This window comes from Vipera ursinii, assembly GCF_947247035.1.
Source record: "Vipera ursinii genome assembly, chromosome: 6".
Classification (NCBI taxonomy): domain Eukaryota; kingdom Metazoa; phylum Chordata; class Lepidosauria; order Squamata; family Viperidae; genus Vipera; species Vipera ursinii.
In genome coordinates this window covers 64,499,597-64,513,434 of record NC_139515.1, presented here as the reverse complement: position 1 = coordinate 64,513,434, position 13,838 = coordinate 64,499,597, and the positions used below count along the sequence as shown (strand labels likewise).

General features: G+C 36.7%; 1 protein-coding gene across 5 annotated transcripts in view; it reads right to left on the bottom strand.

The window, feature by feature from the left end:
* The window catches only part of RBFOX2 (RNA binding fox-1 homolog 2), a 190,358-nt gene that overhangs the window by 113,203 nt on the left and 63,317 nt on the right, over nucleotides 1–13,838 (bottom strand). Inside the window, exon 1 of one of the 5 annotated variants that reach the window (XM_083365261.1) lies at nucleotides 9,216–9,426. The exons of the other annotated variants lie outside the window; for them this stretch is intronic. Coding sequence (XP_083221387.1) covers nucleotides 9,216–9,230 — 15 coding nt within the window. The 5' untranslated portion in view covers nucleotides 9,231–9,426. Of the gene's footprint in view, nucleotides 1–9,215; nucleotides 9,427–13,838 lie in introns of those variants that run through there. 5 annotated transcript variants of the gene reach the window in all.

The following is a 13,838-nucleotide window of genomic DNA, read 5'->3' as shown; positions in this document are numbered from 1 at the left end:
ACAGTCCCATTTCTCTTTCCTTTTGGCTTTGGCATATAATAGGAATATGTCCATCCTATTTTAAACACTTATTCAAAAGAGATAAATTATATTCACCCTTGGATATCACTATGTTATCATATCATTCAGTTATTCTTCTTACATTTTTTTAGCTTCAGACCATGAAATAAAGTCTGTATAAAGTTTAAAACACAGATGGTTATATACTAGACACTTAAACACCTCCCCATAATCATTTACTCATTTCACTAAAGGTACCTTCTACAAAAGGCCAAATGAAACAGCACAAGGAGTGAGAGCATGTTGCTAAGACCCAGGTTTGTCTTTTTAATCCCTAGGGTAGCACTGATGATGTGTTCAGAGACTTAGAGCAACAAGACAGAAAATACTGTAGCTTCTCCAAAGCAGTCCATCACTAAGCTGGCTTCATACATAATATATACTCTATAGCAGGGGTGTCAAACTCAATTTCATTGAGGGCAGCATCAGCATTGCGGTTGCCCTCAGGGGGCCGGGTGGGTATGGTCTGGGTGGGCGTGGCCTACTGGGTGGGCGTGGCTAGAGTGCATATGGCCTACTGGGTGGGCGTGGCCAGCTCTACATCGTTAGCATCAAGGGTGCCTATGGGGGCCTGGGCAGGAGTGGGACAGATCTGAGGGTCTCTGGCAGGAGGAGGGTCTCTGGGCCAGGGCCAAGGCAGTGGGGGCCGTTCCCTCACTGTTTCCAGGATGGCTTCGCGGGCCACATGAAAGCACTTCGCGGGCCAGATCCGGCCCCCGGGCCTAGTGTTTGACATGTCTGCTCTATAGGGTGGCATAAGGATTGGTCTTTTACCTAGTACCACTCACCATCCTCATGAATCCTCTAGGACAGGGCTTTTCAACCAGTGGTATGGGTACCACCTGTGGTACATTAGCACGTGGCAAGTGGTACGTGACCATCCTAGAAAAGTGGTAGTGGGGCAAGGGAATGAGCTGAACCGGTGGCAGCACCGCACAAGCCTGAGCAAGAGACGGCTGGAGCTGCAGGGCTGTCAAGACTCAGAGGAAGCACCAGGATCAGCGCCAGGATCCACCTGGAGCTCAGCGCTGATCCCGGCGCTTCTGCTGAGCCCAGAAGAAGCACTGATCAGCTGGAATGTTGCAGCGTCTCCAGGCTCTTGTGATTTACATTCAGATGCTTGGCAACTGATTCATATTTATGATGGTCACAGTGTCCCAGGGTCATGTGAAGTGACCAAAACCTGCTGCAACCACCCAGCAGACAGGGGGGAATAAAAACCAAACACACACACACACACCCGCTGCCAATCCTCAACAGAAATGCTCACAACAATGGAAACCTCGGACAGGAAGAAGAGCACCGCTGGGCAGGCAGGTGGGTGTCTTGCTCAGCTGTGGCTTGGGGGGCACTTTTTTTAGTGCCACTGTAACTTCAAACAGTCACTAAGTGAACTGTTGTAAGTTAAGGACTACCTGTACTTCATCACTTTTTTTCCTTTTTTTTTTTGGTCATCAAGTTTTTGACCCCTTGCTAGGTGACTGGTGGTACTCAGATGTTGCCATATCCTAAAAGTGGTACAATGGGTGAAAAGGCTGAAAAGCCCTGCTCTAGGAAAGATCATCTATTGGTTTCAGGCATGGTATCCTCAGTATGATACCCAGTTGTGCATTGACCTATTTATTTACTGGGGATTGTCACCAATAGCATATTGCATGTAGACTGTGGACCCCAAAACGATTGCTAGCAGGTATCAAGCACAAAGTTAAACTGCTAGTTTTCACCTATAACACTCTAATTAATTTGGCACATAGGAGCCTTTACCCTGATTCCTCTTCTAGTTGAAATCAACCCACCAACGCAAGCTTCCTAGATGAAACTGTAATTGTCTTTCACTCCTTTTAAAATTTGAGAACTGAAGCATGGAGGCTTTTTTTTAATTTGCCATGGTTTTAAGTCTATGAAGTGGTCTGTCTTTGGAAGTTCTGCTTGTATAAGGAAATCGGTTAAGATGGCACTTTTCTGGAGAGTGATAGAAGTAGGCTTGGTTTTACAGGCAGTTGAGAAAGTTTAAATTGTATTATTTACAATTTATTATTATTTTGTTTGTTATTTATCTTCTATATATGTATCACGTAAGTTTTAAATATAACTATATGGTTGATTTTAGTTTTACCATGGATGTTTTAGTGCTATTGTTAACTGCCTTAAACTCTTTTACTGAGTGGGGGGGGTGACAGAATACATGTACATCGTACTGAAACAGGTTGTTATACTAAAATACAGGTAGTCCTCATTTTCAACATTCTCAGCGATCATTTGCAGTTACAATGGAGATGAAAAACTAACTTTAGAACGAGCCCTTGCATTTATGACCTTCACAGTTCTGTAAAGCAAATGTAAAGTACGATCATAACCATAGTCACTTAGCACTGCTTAACAACCAAGTTACTGGTCTCAACTGTGGTTGCTAAATGAAGGCTACCTGTATCATTATTTTTCCAGACAACTCACGATAGCTCACATCACGCCTGTACTTTAAAAAAGTTTCAAACCAATCAAATGAGTTACTTGAAATGAAAAAATGGACAATAGGCCTGTGGTCATTCAGTAAATTTAGGGCTAACTGAAGATCTGGACTCATCGATTTAGGTCTTTCTCATTTTAAGTCCAAGATCATTTTACAGTAATACACCACAGTATGCATTTTACATATATTTGAAATGTATCAGATCTACGATATCTTAATGCCTATAGAAAACAGATAAGGATCAATTAGTAAGTATTTATGTTTTTCTTCAAAATTTATACTGGCATATTTAATATATACACATATATAATACCCATCACACCATTCCCTTTGAAGGCAGAGAAAGCCCTTCATAAAATACAGAAAAAATATATGAAGTATTATTTATTAAAATTGTATTGAATTTTTCCAGGCTACACAGTAAAATGTCCAGAGTAAAGAAAGAAAATGAACTCATACCTCAATACAAGGTAACACAATAAAATTTTATCACATGAAACCCTGAAACAGCAACTGCAATATACAATAGATGAATTAACCACCAGTTACTACTAGCAAACAGTCATTCCCTGAATGTTCATTGGAAGATTTTGGGTTTTGCCAGGAATTGATGACTTCCCAGGTAACCCAAACAGGAAACAAACCAGTTGAGCTAATTCTCCTTTATTATAAGGCTACATTAACAGAATCTTGCAAAACTGAAAGTACGAGCCTCCTGTCTGATCAATTATGGCAGGTGCTTCCTAAGTTTTTTCTTCTCCTCCCCTCTTGTCTGATTGTTCTCTAGGAAGCATCTCTTCACTTCATCTCTGAAGATTATTCCCACATACCATTACACAAGATTGATGATACTAAAAGCTGCTCAGGATTCTGACCAAGATAGATACGCTATCTGCATCAAGCCTCCCACAAAAATTATCCACTAAAACAACCAATTGTGCCTCTGAACCCTGAGTGGAAACAATCCGTTTAATCCCATTTCCTTCAGATTATTCTAAATCCCCAGCACCAGCTCAACAATGTCAAGCATCAAGGAGGCTCTCTTAAGGAAGGAGTTCCTCACAGTCTTCTCCAAGACTTCTTCAAGTCTTCTTCCATCACTTTCTTCTAAACACCATGGATTAAGCTCAGGGTCATACTTGAGAGCACCCTATTCACTTCAGAATCCACAAATTGAAGGGAGTCCAATGTTACAGAACTTGAGAATGCCCAGTCACCACATCGAATTCTGCCCAGAAAAGAACTCAAGACTTCTGGCAACATGAATAACTTTGTGAGCAATATGCTAAACAAAAAGGTTACCATGACCAGACTCATCCCTCTTGAGAAGGGAATTAAACAAGATTGCCAGCTGATAGCCTGCTGAGACAAAATAGGAGGAAAAGTGGCATTTTGCTTTTGCTTATTGTGATGTGTAAGCTTTAAGCAAGAACTTATTGTGATTGCATGCAAAGGTGATGAATTCACTTAAACACACACCGTTTGTGAACTTTAATATTCAGTCTATGTTACACTTTTGCATTCTATTTTACATTATACTATTATGCCTTACTCTTTTATCTTTATTTTATCACAAAGCAAAGTGCCACAAGTTTGAGGATCAAGCATAAATCTCCTTTTTTAATGCCATTGTAATCTCAAATGGTTGCTGAACAAGCAGTCAGTAAGCTAATATGCCTATCGTATGTCCACCTTCAGAAATTACTTTGTCTGGTACAAACTCATAGCTCCCATGGAAGTCATTAATTCTTCAGCAAACATTAATTCCTTACAATAGGGTCACCATCTTTTTACCACCACTTGTATATCTTTAAATTGTTCTCCATCACTTTTCCTATCTTTTGTAAAGCATCAGTAAAGAATTCTACCATTCATATATTTACTCTGAATTTTTTATTGTATATATATTATTTGCAGTTACTTTATTTTCCCTGCAAACAGAACTACCCTTTCTTCAACACATTTTCATTCAATATTTCTTGCTGTTATACACATTAACATTCACTGCAAATAATTCTAGTTCTTGCACAGCAACACTGTCTGTATAAAAAGTACATACACATTCATGTCATCAAACAATACATCTTTATGTCACCTCTGCATACACTTACCTATAAAAATCTTACTTTAAAAACCAAGAGGAAAATAGAAAAGAAAAAATATTTCAAAATATTCCACAATTCAAACCAATTCACCTTGTCATATGCTTTCTTTAAATCAGTGAACACGATTAATTTCCTCTTTTTCATGTATACTCCAATAATTTACTGAACACTGTAAAAATCTTATACACACACACACACACAAACATACACACACACTCTGATCTCGCTGTCCAAGTTTCATAACATTCATTTAAATTCTGCTCTTCAACATACCATTAGGAATTCAGTACAAATCATTTAAATGCTTCTTTGAGAATTTCCTTAGTTTAATTCACATTTTTATTTTCCATTATTTGTAATTTCTCTGAATGAGAAAACACAAAGAGCAAACAAATTTAGCAGATGAGTTTAAGTGGAGTCACTTATTTTGTTTACTTGTTTGTTTGCTGTCCATTCAAAGATCATGGAGATTGAGAACGAGTGCCTTATGACCTGGAATGGTACCAGATTTGCTTTCCTCCCTAAAATCAAGAAGAATGTGATAGAGTGTAGTAAGGAGGTGGATTACCAGAGGGAGGGGTTCATTCCAGAGGAGTAAGAGGCAACTCAGTCCAGATATTATGGGTGAGAACAAGAGGGTGAAGGCAGACTGCTTATAATAGAGCACATTGTCAATGCAGACAGTAGAGAGTTCAGTCTGGCAAGATTTTGTCTATAGGAGTGAAACAATAAATCCCTTCCCCTATTTTTTTTCTTCCTGTATACATTCAACAGCATCTTTCTTTAGCTTCATTTTTTCAATAATCATTCTATGCATTTTGCTGATCCACAACCTCTTTCATTTGATCATTTTTTTTCATATTTGATATTATTGAAACTCCACATATTTATGTTGTAACATCTACTCTATTCCAAGTAGCTTCCATTTTATCTTTTCCCAAGTCTTCCTTTTATTTAACCAGTCATTTTGCATATCTTCATTTCCCATCTTGCAGACCATATCTGAATGTATGTATGTGAAACTCTATTTAATCATTAAGGTGACATCTTGTGCACACCTATCTAGGAATGAATCCCATTGAGCTGTATGGGAATTATGAAAGAAACGTAGCTGCAATTCGTGGGTACTTCAAATCCATCTAGAAGGGGATTTCCACCAGAGAAAACATACATGAGAATCACACTTGCAACGGCAAAGAGGGAGAGGAAAATGGGTGCTTAAGTGGCTTCATAATTAAAAAAAATCCATGTAATCAGCATCACTAAGTAAGGGAATCATTCTAAGTGACATCACAAATTGTGATTTTTCTGCATAATTTTTCCGCATCACAATATTAAATACTATATATCATGTGAACCCTAGATAGAGACTGCAGTATTTGTGTATTATAGGTATTTTCATTAGATTCAATAAGTATTTATGCAATGAGGTCATGTTTCCAGATAGGGAACACTGGCTACAAACTAGTACAATCACAATACATGAAAACAGAAAAAGCAAATTCCAGTGCTGTTGAAACTGCTGCTTCTTTTTTAGGTACAAGTTTTAAGAAATTAAAGTTAAACTGGGAGACTGTGAGTTTAATAATAATAATAATAATAATAATAATAATAATAATAATAATAATAATAATAATAATGAGGAGGAGGAGGAGGAGGAGGAGGAGGAGGAGGAGGAGGAGGAGGAGGAGGAGGAGGAGGAGGAGGAGGAGGAAGGGACCTTGGAGGTCATCTAGTCCAACCCCCTGCTCAGGCAGGAAACCTTATACCATTTCAGGCAAATGGCCGTTTAGTCTCTTCTTAAAAACCTCCAGTGTTGGAGCATTCACCACCTCTGGAGGCAGCTTGTTCCACTGGTTAATTGTTCTAACTGTCAGGAAGTTTCTCCTTAGCTCTAGGTTGCTTCTCTCCTTGACTAGTTTCCATCTGTTGCTTCTTGTCCTGCTTTCAGGTGCTTTGGAGAATAGCTTGACTCCCTCTTCTTTGTGGTAGCCCCTGAGATATTGGAAGACTGCTATCATGTCACCCCTCACCCTTCTCTTCGTTAAACTACACATACCCAATTCCAGCAACCGTTCCCTATATGTTTTAGCCTCCAGCCCCCTAATCATCTTTGTTGCTCTTCTCTGTACCCTTTCTAGAGTCTCGACATCTTTTTTACATCGTGGTGACCAAACTGGATGCAGTATTCCAGGTGTGGCCTTACCAAAGCATTGTAAAGTGGTATTAGTACTTCACTTGATCTTGATTCTATCCCTCTGTCAATGCAGCCTAGCACTGTGTTGGCTTTTTTGGCAGCTGCAGCACACTGCTACCTTAGCTATGAAAGCCAGCTGGATGATCTTGGACCAGTCATTCTCTTTCAGCCCAATCCCCCGCCCCAGGGATGTCATTGTAGGGAGAACAGGAGGAAAGAGGTGTGTTGGATGTAATCATTGCTATGAGTTATTTGTAAAGGCAATAAAGGTGGGATATAAACAAAAGATAGGGAGAGAGAGAGAGAGAAAGAAAGATTGAGAAGAATTGTAAACCCAGATTTTAGTATGATAAAATTATCATACGTAAAAAGGTTAAAGCTTTTTGGATTAAAATTTGGTGGAACATGCAAAAAAATATTTAAGAAAAGGATAAAGTTTTCTCCGCAACTGTTTTTATTGGGTATTATTACAGAAACCACCATTGTAGATACTAAGTTGATGTTGAATTTAATTACGGCAGCGAGACTTTTAGTAGCGCAATATTGGAAGAAGAAAGAACTGCCGACTATAGAAGAATGGACTTTAAAAGTTTCTAACTTGGCGGAAATGGCAAAGATCTCAGCGTATTTGAAAGATCAATCGCAACAGAGATACACTGTGGAATGGAAGAGATGGATTGATTATATTCAGAATAAATATGGGACTAAAAAGTTTCTCTTAGCATTTGAATAAGTAGTGGATTTATATGATGTATAACTAGCTTGTAGTTATTTTATTAAGAGTTAAAGTGCGATAGAATTTAATATTTTATTGTTGTTTGCATATTTTAGATTATGTTTGTTTGTATTTTTATACCCTGTATTTAGCTCTGGGAAGTCGGGGAGGGGGGGAGGGGAGGGGAGGGTTGGGGGGAGGGGAGGGGGGGTTTGTATTCAAAAATGTATTGTAAAACTTTTCAATAAGAAAAAAAAATTATCATACTAGTCAAAGAAAATAAATTCCCTAAACAATACCCAAGCAAATTTGGTAGTAACAGTAAAGTAATAATAAAGACTGAGAAAGACATCATGAAATGTAGTGGAGACCACAAAGAGTCCAAATATGGAAAAAGATGATTATTTACTATTGTATAATTTAGATTGCATAATTAATACATATAATATTTTACTGTAAGTAAAATGCCCATATAAATTTTGAGAGAAAGAAGGATGGGCTTCAATATAGTTTTTTTTAACTAAAACAAAAGGGTGTTTTCAGGGCATACTATCTTTCACAAATCCCTTCCATGTCTACTTCACTTGTCTAGAAAAAAATGTAGTAATGAACAGAATTAGATGATTAGCTTTTTTATTTTTCGGCATATTTACTCATAATGTATTTAACATATCCCCAATACTATTGTACAACATAAGGTATTTCGACTTACATTTTTACTTTATTTTTTTTTACTTAAAACTTTAAAATTCTATGGTTCGTAGCTGTAATCATGTTTGATAAAGTAGGCAGTGTTTGCCTTGCATTCCACTTCATTAAAACTTCAGTAGTTAGTAGATGAACCTCTCCACAACAAAAAACATTAGAATATTTTCAAGCCTAGATTACATTGGTTTTAACACTTGTTTGTAAGAAAACCAAAATAATTTCACAGCAGTATCCAGAATTTTCCAGTTTTTCCACAACTTGAGGCCCTCAAGCCTTATTTCCACTTTCATAGTTACTGAATTTTATAGCAAAAAAATACAAAAGCCATTAAAATTCAGAACAAATTCTACACATTAAGAACATTTTCACTGGTATGCTTTGTATTGATTCACATACTTTTCCCAATTTCAAAAAGTTACTTATCTCAGTTCAAAAATAAAGTCTGCGTATGTAACTCAACCTCAGTATTTGTGACTGAAGTATTTGTGACTTACTCCTTGCATGACCTATTTCTGACAATCTTAGCAAAGTATTAGATAGATGCCTTCGTATACACAATTAGACCACCTTGATTATTTCCTTCCTCTTCCTGCAGTTGTGTCCTCCGGTCGTATCACAATAGCCATCACAGAATAACGAGTTTATTACCTGACACCTTTGAGAAAAAGCAAATTCTTTTTTCTACCTACAGGCAAATCAGGAAAGACAGCTTCCAAACTGACTACAGCACTCTCTCAGGTGTATTCTCAGTAGGAAACAAAATTTTAAAAATTCAGTAACAAGAGTTAATGTTCAATTGCATACTTTTATATATTTACAAAAGGGCAAATTTCTAGAATATTGGAAATACCTAAAAAGAATACAAACCAAGAGAAGCAGCTGTATTCTTTTAGACAGAATCTTCAACTTTCCACACCTTCTCTGTTCAAAGTGTGTTGGCTGGTACAAATCTCTACTCACCCAGAGGTACATCATGTCAGTTTGGGCAATTCCAACCCAGAACCTGATGGAGTTGATCCAGGAATGAGAGACCAGACTAAAAAGTGATTACCAAAAAGATGGAAGGGAAGACAGAAATTAAACAATTAAAAGTGGTCTCTCTTCCTCCACCTCCCACTTTGTTTGGCTCTCCTGTTTACACTTCCACTCTTTCTCTTTTTCTCATTCTCTATCTTTGGGAGTTCCCAACCCTTGTGTGTGTGTGTGTGTATGTGTGCGTGCGTCTCTATTGGTGTACTTAGAGCTCACACTCTCCATTTGCCCCTGGGGAATTTCTCGTCATTCTGCTTCTAAAAACACAATTGCTTCTTCAGATTCTTGCAACAGGAACAGCAGGGTGGAGTCAGCAATAAACACAAGCTAATTCCTAGAGCTATGGTATGATTAAAATGAAGCTTCTTTTAAGGTGAATGGAAACCTGTCTCTCTCAGGATAGAAAAGCAAAAGCTTCTTTTCAGTACTTTCCAAGTCTGCTTTTCTGTACAAAAATCATGAAAGAATTCTGAGAACATCGTTCATATACCAGTCTTGCCAAACCCTACCAAAGCCTAGAGCCATCAACAGCATTAGTCAGCTTACCAAATCTCTTTACCTAGCCCTTAATATGTATTTGTAAATAGAGTGCTTAGTGGATTAAGGAACAGAAAAAGCCAGAAGACTACCAGAACCAGGAGGACAGTTAGTAAAATATGCTGAAAGGTAGAGGGATAATAATACTAGCTCCCTACTGCCAATAAAAAAAGAGAGAGGAGGCTGCAGTTTCTACTTTGGGCTAGTCTTTTTTCTAGAAAATAGCAGATGCAGTAGTAAACTCTGCAGGAAGCATTAGATTCCAAGTATCGTGCTTTCCAAAAAGACAGGGACACCTCTTGTAACTGTATTTGAATTCATATCCTAATGCACAATTTCAATAGCAGCAGCAACAGAGGTAATTTCCCAAAGGAAATATTCTTGAACTGTAGAGGTCTGGAAAACAAGATCCTACAGGCCCCGTCCTCACTGCCCAAAGGATCAGTGTCACCTTATCTCATAAATTCCATTTTCAACTAGTGTTCCAGCAAACTGGGAAAACAGGTTTGCCTCCCTCTTGAGAAAGAAGCACATTTGATTCTGAGGCTCGGTGCAGTAAATCTTACTGCTTCTGTCTTATACCCAGCTTTCTAGATAGCTAGTTTAAACACAATTCATATAATCCAAGGATTAGCAATAAAAATCTCTGGATGCCAACAGTGCAAATCTATATTTAGTTGACTGAAATCTTACCATAGACAAGTGATTTTGAAAGTAAAGCAGTAATTAACTCCATTTTCATTCTATGATCAATCCTTTACTGAAAATGGAGCAAATAGCCCAAAGAACAACATAAACTGTGCCAATATTTATTTTTGAGCATCATAACAACATTATTAGTATTTTTAACTTGCAGAGAACTAGAAATTACGTCCTTACTTCTTGCTTTTGACTCAGGACCTAAGCTTTGCTTCTTTTGTGCTATGGAAGATTTTGTATTTGTTGACATCCAGGAATCCATGGGACCCAGCAACATCATAACAAAGAGAGAAAGAACAACCAAAATAGTAACATCTGAGGATATTTAAGTATACATTTGCTGGTATCTATGTACCTTTTTCTTATTCCCAACCGTAAATCTCATAAGGATTGTAGAAAAGCAGTATTAGAGCAAAATAGTGCAGAACCTGAGCACTGAGTATCTGGCCAAAGTCCTTCTTTAGAGCAGCAAGAGTTTGCCTGTATGGTGTCACGGAATACTAATATGAGAAAAGATGACCCAGTTCAAACACTGTGCTATGCTATAATGCTTAATTATGGCTTCTAACTGGTTAGTTTCACTCACTACATGTGTATTTATAAACCATAATAGCTGGAGTCAAACAGCATGATAAGCAAAAAAAATGACCTTACGTCTTCATAAAAAAAAGTTGCCTTTAGGCAAGATGGGTGGCATATAAATTTAGTAAATAAATAAATAAATTTAATATAATTTATGAACCAAACTAGATAGATGCTTCCCAATGTGATATATTTTCTTAAAAAAAATATCAGTCCTAGAGTTCCTTTTAAATAAACAGAAAAGGAATAGCAAGATAGGAAGTAGTATCAAGGACACTAATCCCAGAGATGGCAGGACAGTGTGCTACCAGTACAAAATATTAGAATACAACAGGCTATTAAACGAAAATAATAAAAACGGGAGGCACCTCACCAAGAGAAGCTTTCATTTACAAACAAGGTGTGACTTCTTATGAAGATCATTCTAGGAGGATCTTCATTCAGATAGTGCCTGGTGTTTCAGTGCCACCTGACTTATGACCACAACTGAGCCAAAATTTCCATTGCTAAGCAAGACAGTTGTTAAATGAGTTTACGACCTTTATTGACACAATTGTTAACTGAATCACTGCAGTTATTAAATTAGTAACATGGTTGTTAAATGAATTTGGTTTCACATTGAATTTGCTTGTTAGAAGGTTGCAACAGGTGGATTACATGACCCCAGAACACTGCAACTAAGTGTCCACATAAGTGTCCAAATTTTGATCATGTGACCATGGAGTTGCTGTAACTGTTGTAAATGTGAAAAACAGCCACAAGCCATTGTAACCTCTAATGGTCACTAAATGAATGGTTGTAAGATGAGGACTAAATGTACTCTATCTTAGTTTGTCCTAAGCATGTAGAATTGAGTACCACTTTGAAAGTAATGGACCCTATGACAAAAACTACTTTTTGATTCAACTAATCCAGACTCTATTTAAATTTCAGAACATGCATATCATTCATCTTGAAGTTGTTACATTATACAATATCCAGATTATGTTTTTACCAGCAAGGAGAATTATAGAGAAAGTCTAATTTCAGTATAGAGAATATATTGCAATTTCATTATGATCAAGGATTAATTCCTTACTGAGAATCATGTACAGCAATACAAATAAACAGTTTCCCCAGAACTCACATTTAAATCAAATTCATTTCTTATTTCCAGATCAATGAGGAATTACAATTTTTATTGCACAATTTCTTAGAAAACAAAACAATAAAGGACACAAGATTTAGGTTTGATATTGACAAATTAGAGAGCCACAGGCAGTGGTTAATGCACTGGATAGAAACCAAATTTCAGTCCTGCCTTGGAAATGAAATCAGTCACTCTCTCTCGGTCCAGGCAGTTGCAGGCGTTAACACTGACTCAAAGGCATGAAAAAAAAAATCAAATAATGGAATTCAAGTTCTGCATATTAGACCTTGTATATGCAACAGAATGAAGTCACATAATTCTGAATAACACCACATCAGTTAAGAAAGGGAAATATATCGTGTGGGATTGTTCTCATAGCAAACACAACTACAGCTTTTTATGCCTTGAAAAATCTGTATTTAGGCATTTTATAGCAAAATCCTGTTCACCTATTTTGGAGTTACATATTTTTCGGACGAGGAAGAATGCTTGTCTTCTTAACACTAAACTATCTTATCAGACACGAGTTCTACCAATGTTTTTCTTCTAGTAACATTTATTAATCTCCAGATTTGCCTCTATAAAGGCTATCTATCTTCTCTGGTTCCTATCAAGGGATCTGCATATCTTATCTGAGGAAAGAAAGGGATTTGATTTTTGACAGCCGTTTTTATATAGAAAACTGATGATTATTTGATTCTTTCTTCTAGCAAACCTATGTATCTACACTAAGGAGAATCTTTAGAACTATCTAACACCATTTCTGTTTTTGATAAAGTCCAGTAGAAAGACAAAGTTTCTTTCAAGTTGAGTTCCAAACATGCCCATGTAGTTTTCATAGCGACAACATAGAAGCATTTTACTATAGTTTTCTCCCGAGACATTTTTTTCAACTTGGTAGTGTAATCTGCAGCCCTATTATTTTCTGGCAGTCTCTCATCCAAGTATAAACCAGTCATAATCCTGCTTAGCTTTTTGACATCAGTCATTTTGGCTAATGCGGGTATGGCTTAAACATTAGCTCCAAGCGAGTCTTTCTACTAAGGCCTGTGCAAGGTTTTGGACTCTAAGCCCAAAATATGTGGTTTCATTTTGAAAAAAAAAGTTTTGAAAGCAATTTAGAGAAAAATTATTTCTGCTCCCAAGATGCACAATTTTTAACAGTGCCTACTTTTATTCCCTTTTTACACATGTGTGAATGTAATTCTGCCTATCAATTACAATTTTTCATTTTATATATATATATATATATATATATATATATATATATATATATATATATATATATATATATATATATATATACATATATATATATATATATATATATATATATATATATATATATATATATAGTTTGCTACTGGAAAAAAGCATAAGTTCTCTATCATTTAAATACAATACCAATAATATGTTCACTTTTCAAATACATAAATGCAGCAATATATTAAAGACAGGAGTTGTGCTACTTTTAACCAAGTGTATCACAGAAATCTACCATGTAACCGTAACACTAGGACAACCACATTCCACATTATTTGAGAAAAACCGTAAGGGGGTGGGCAGTGAAGATGATTTTATTTTCATCAAAAAAATATGGCTGA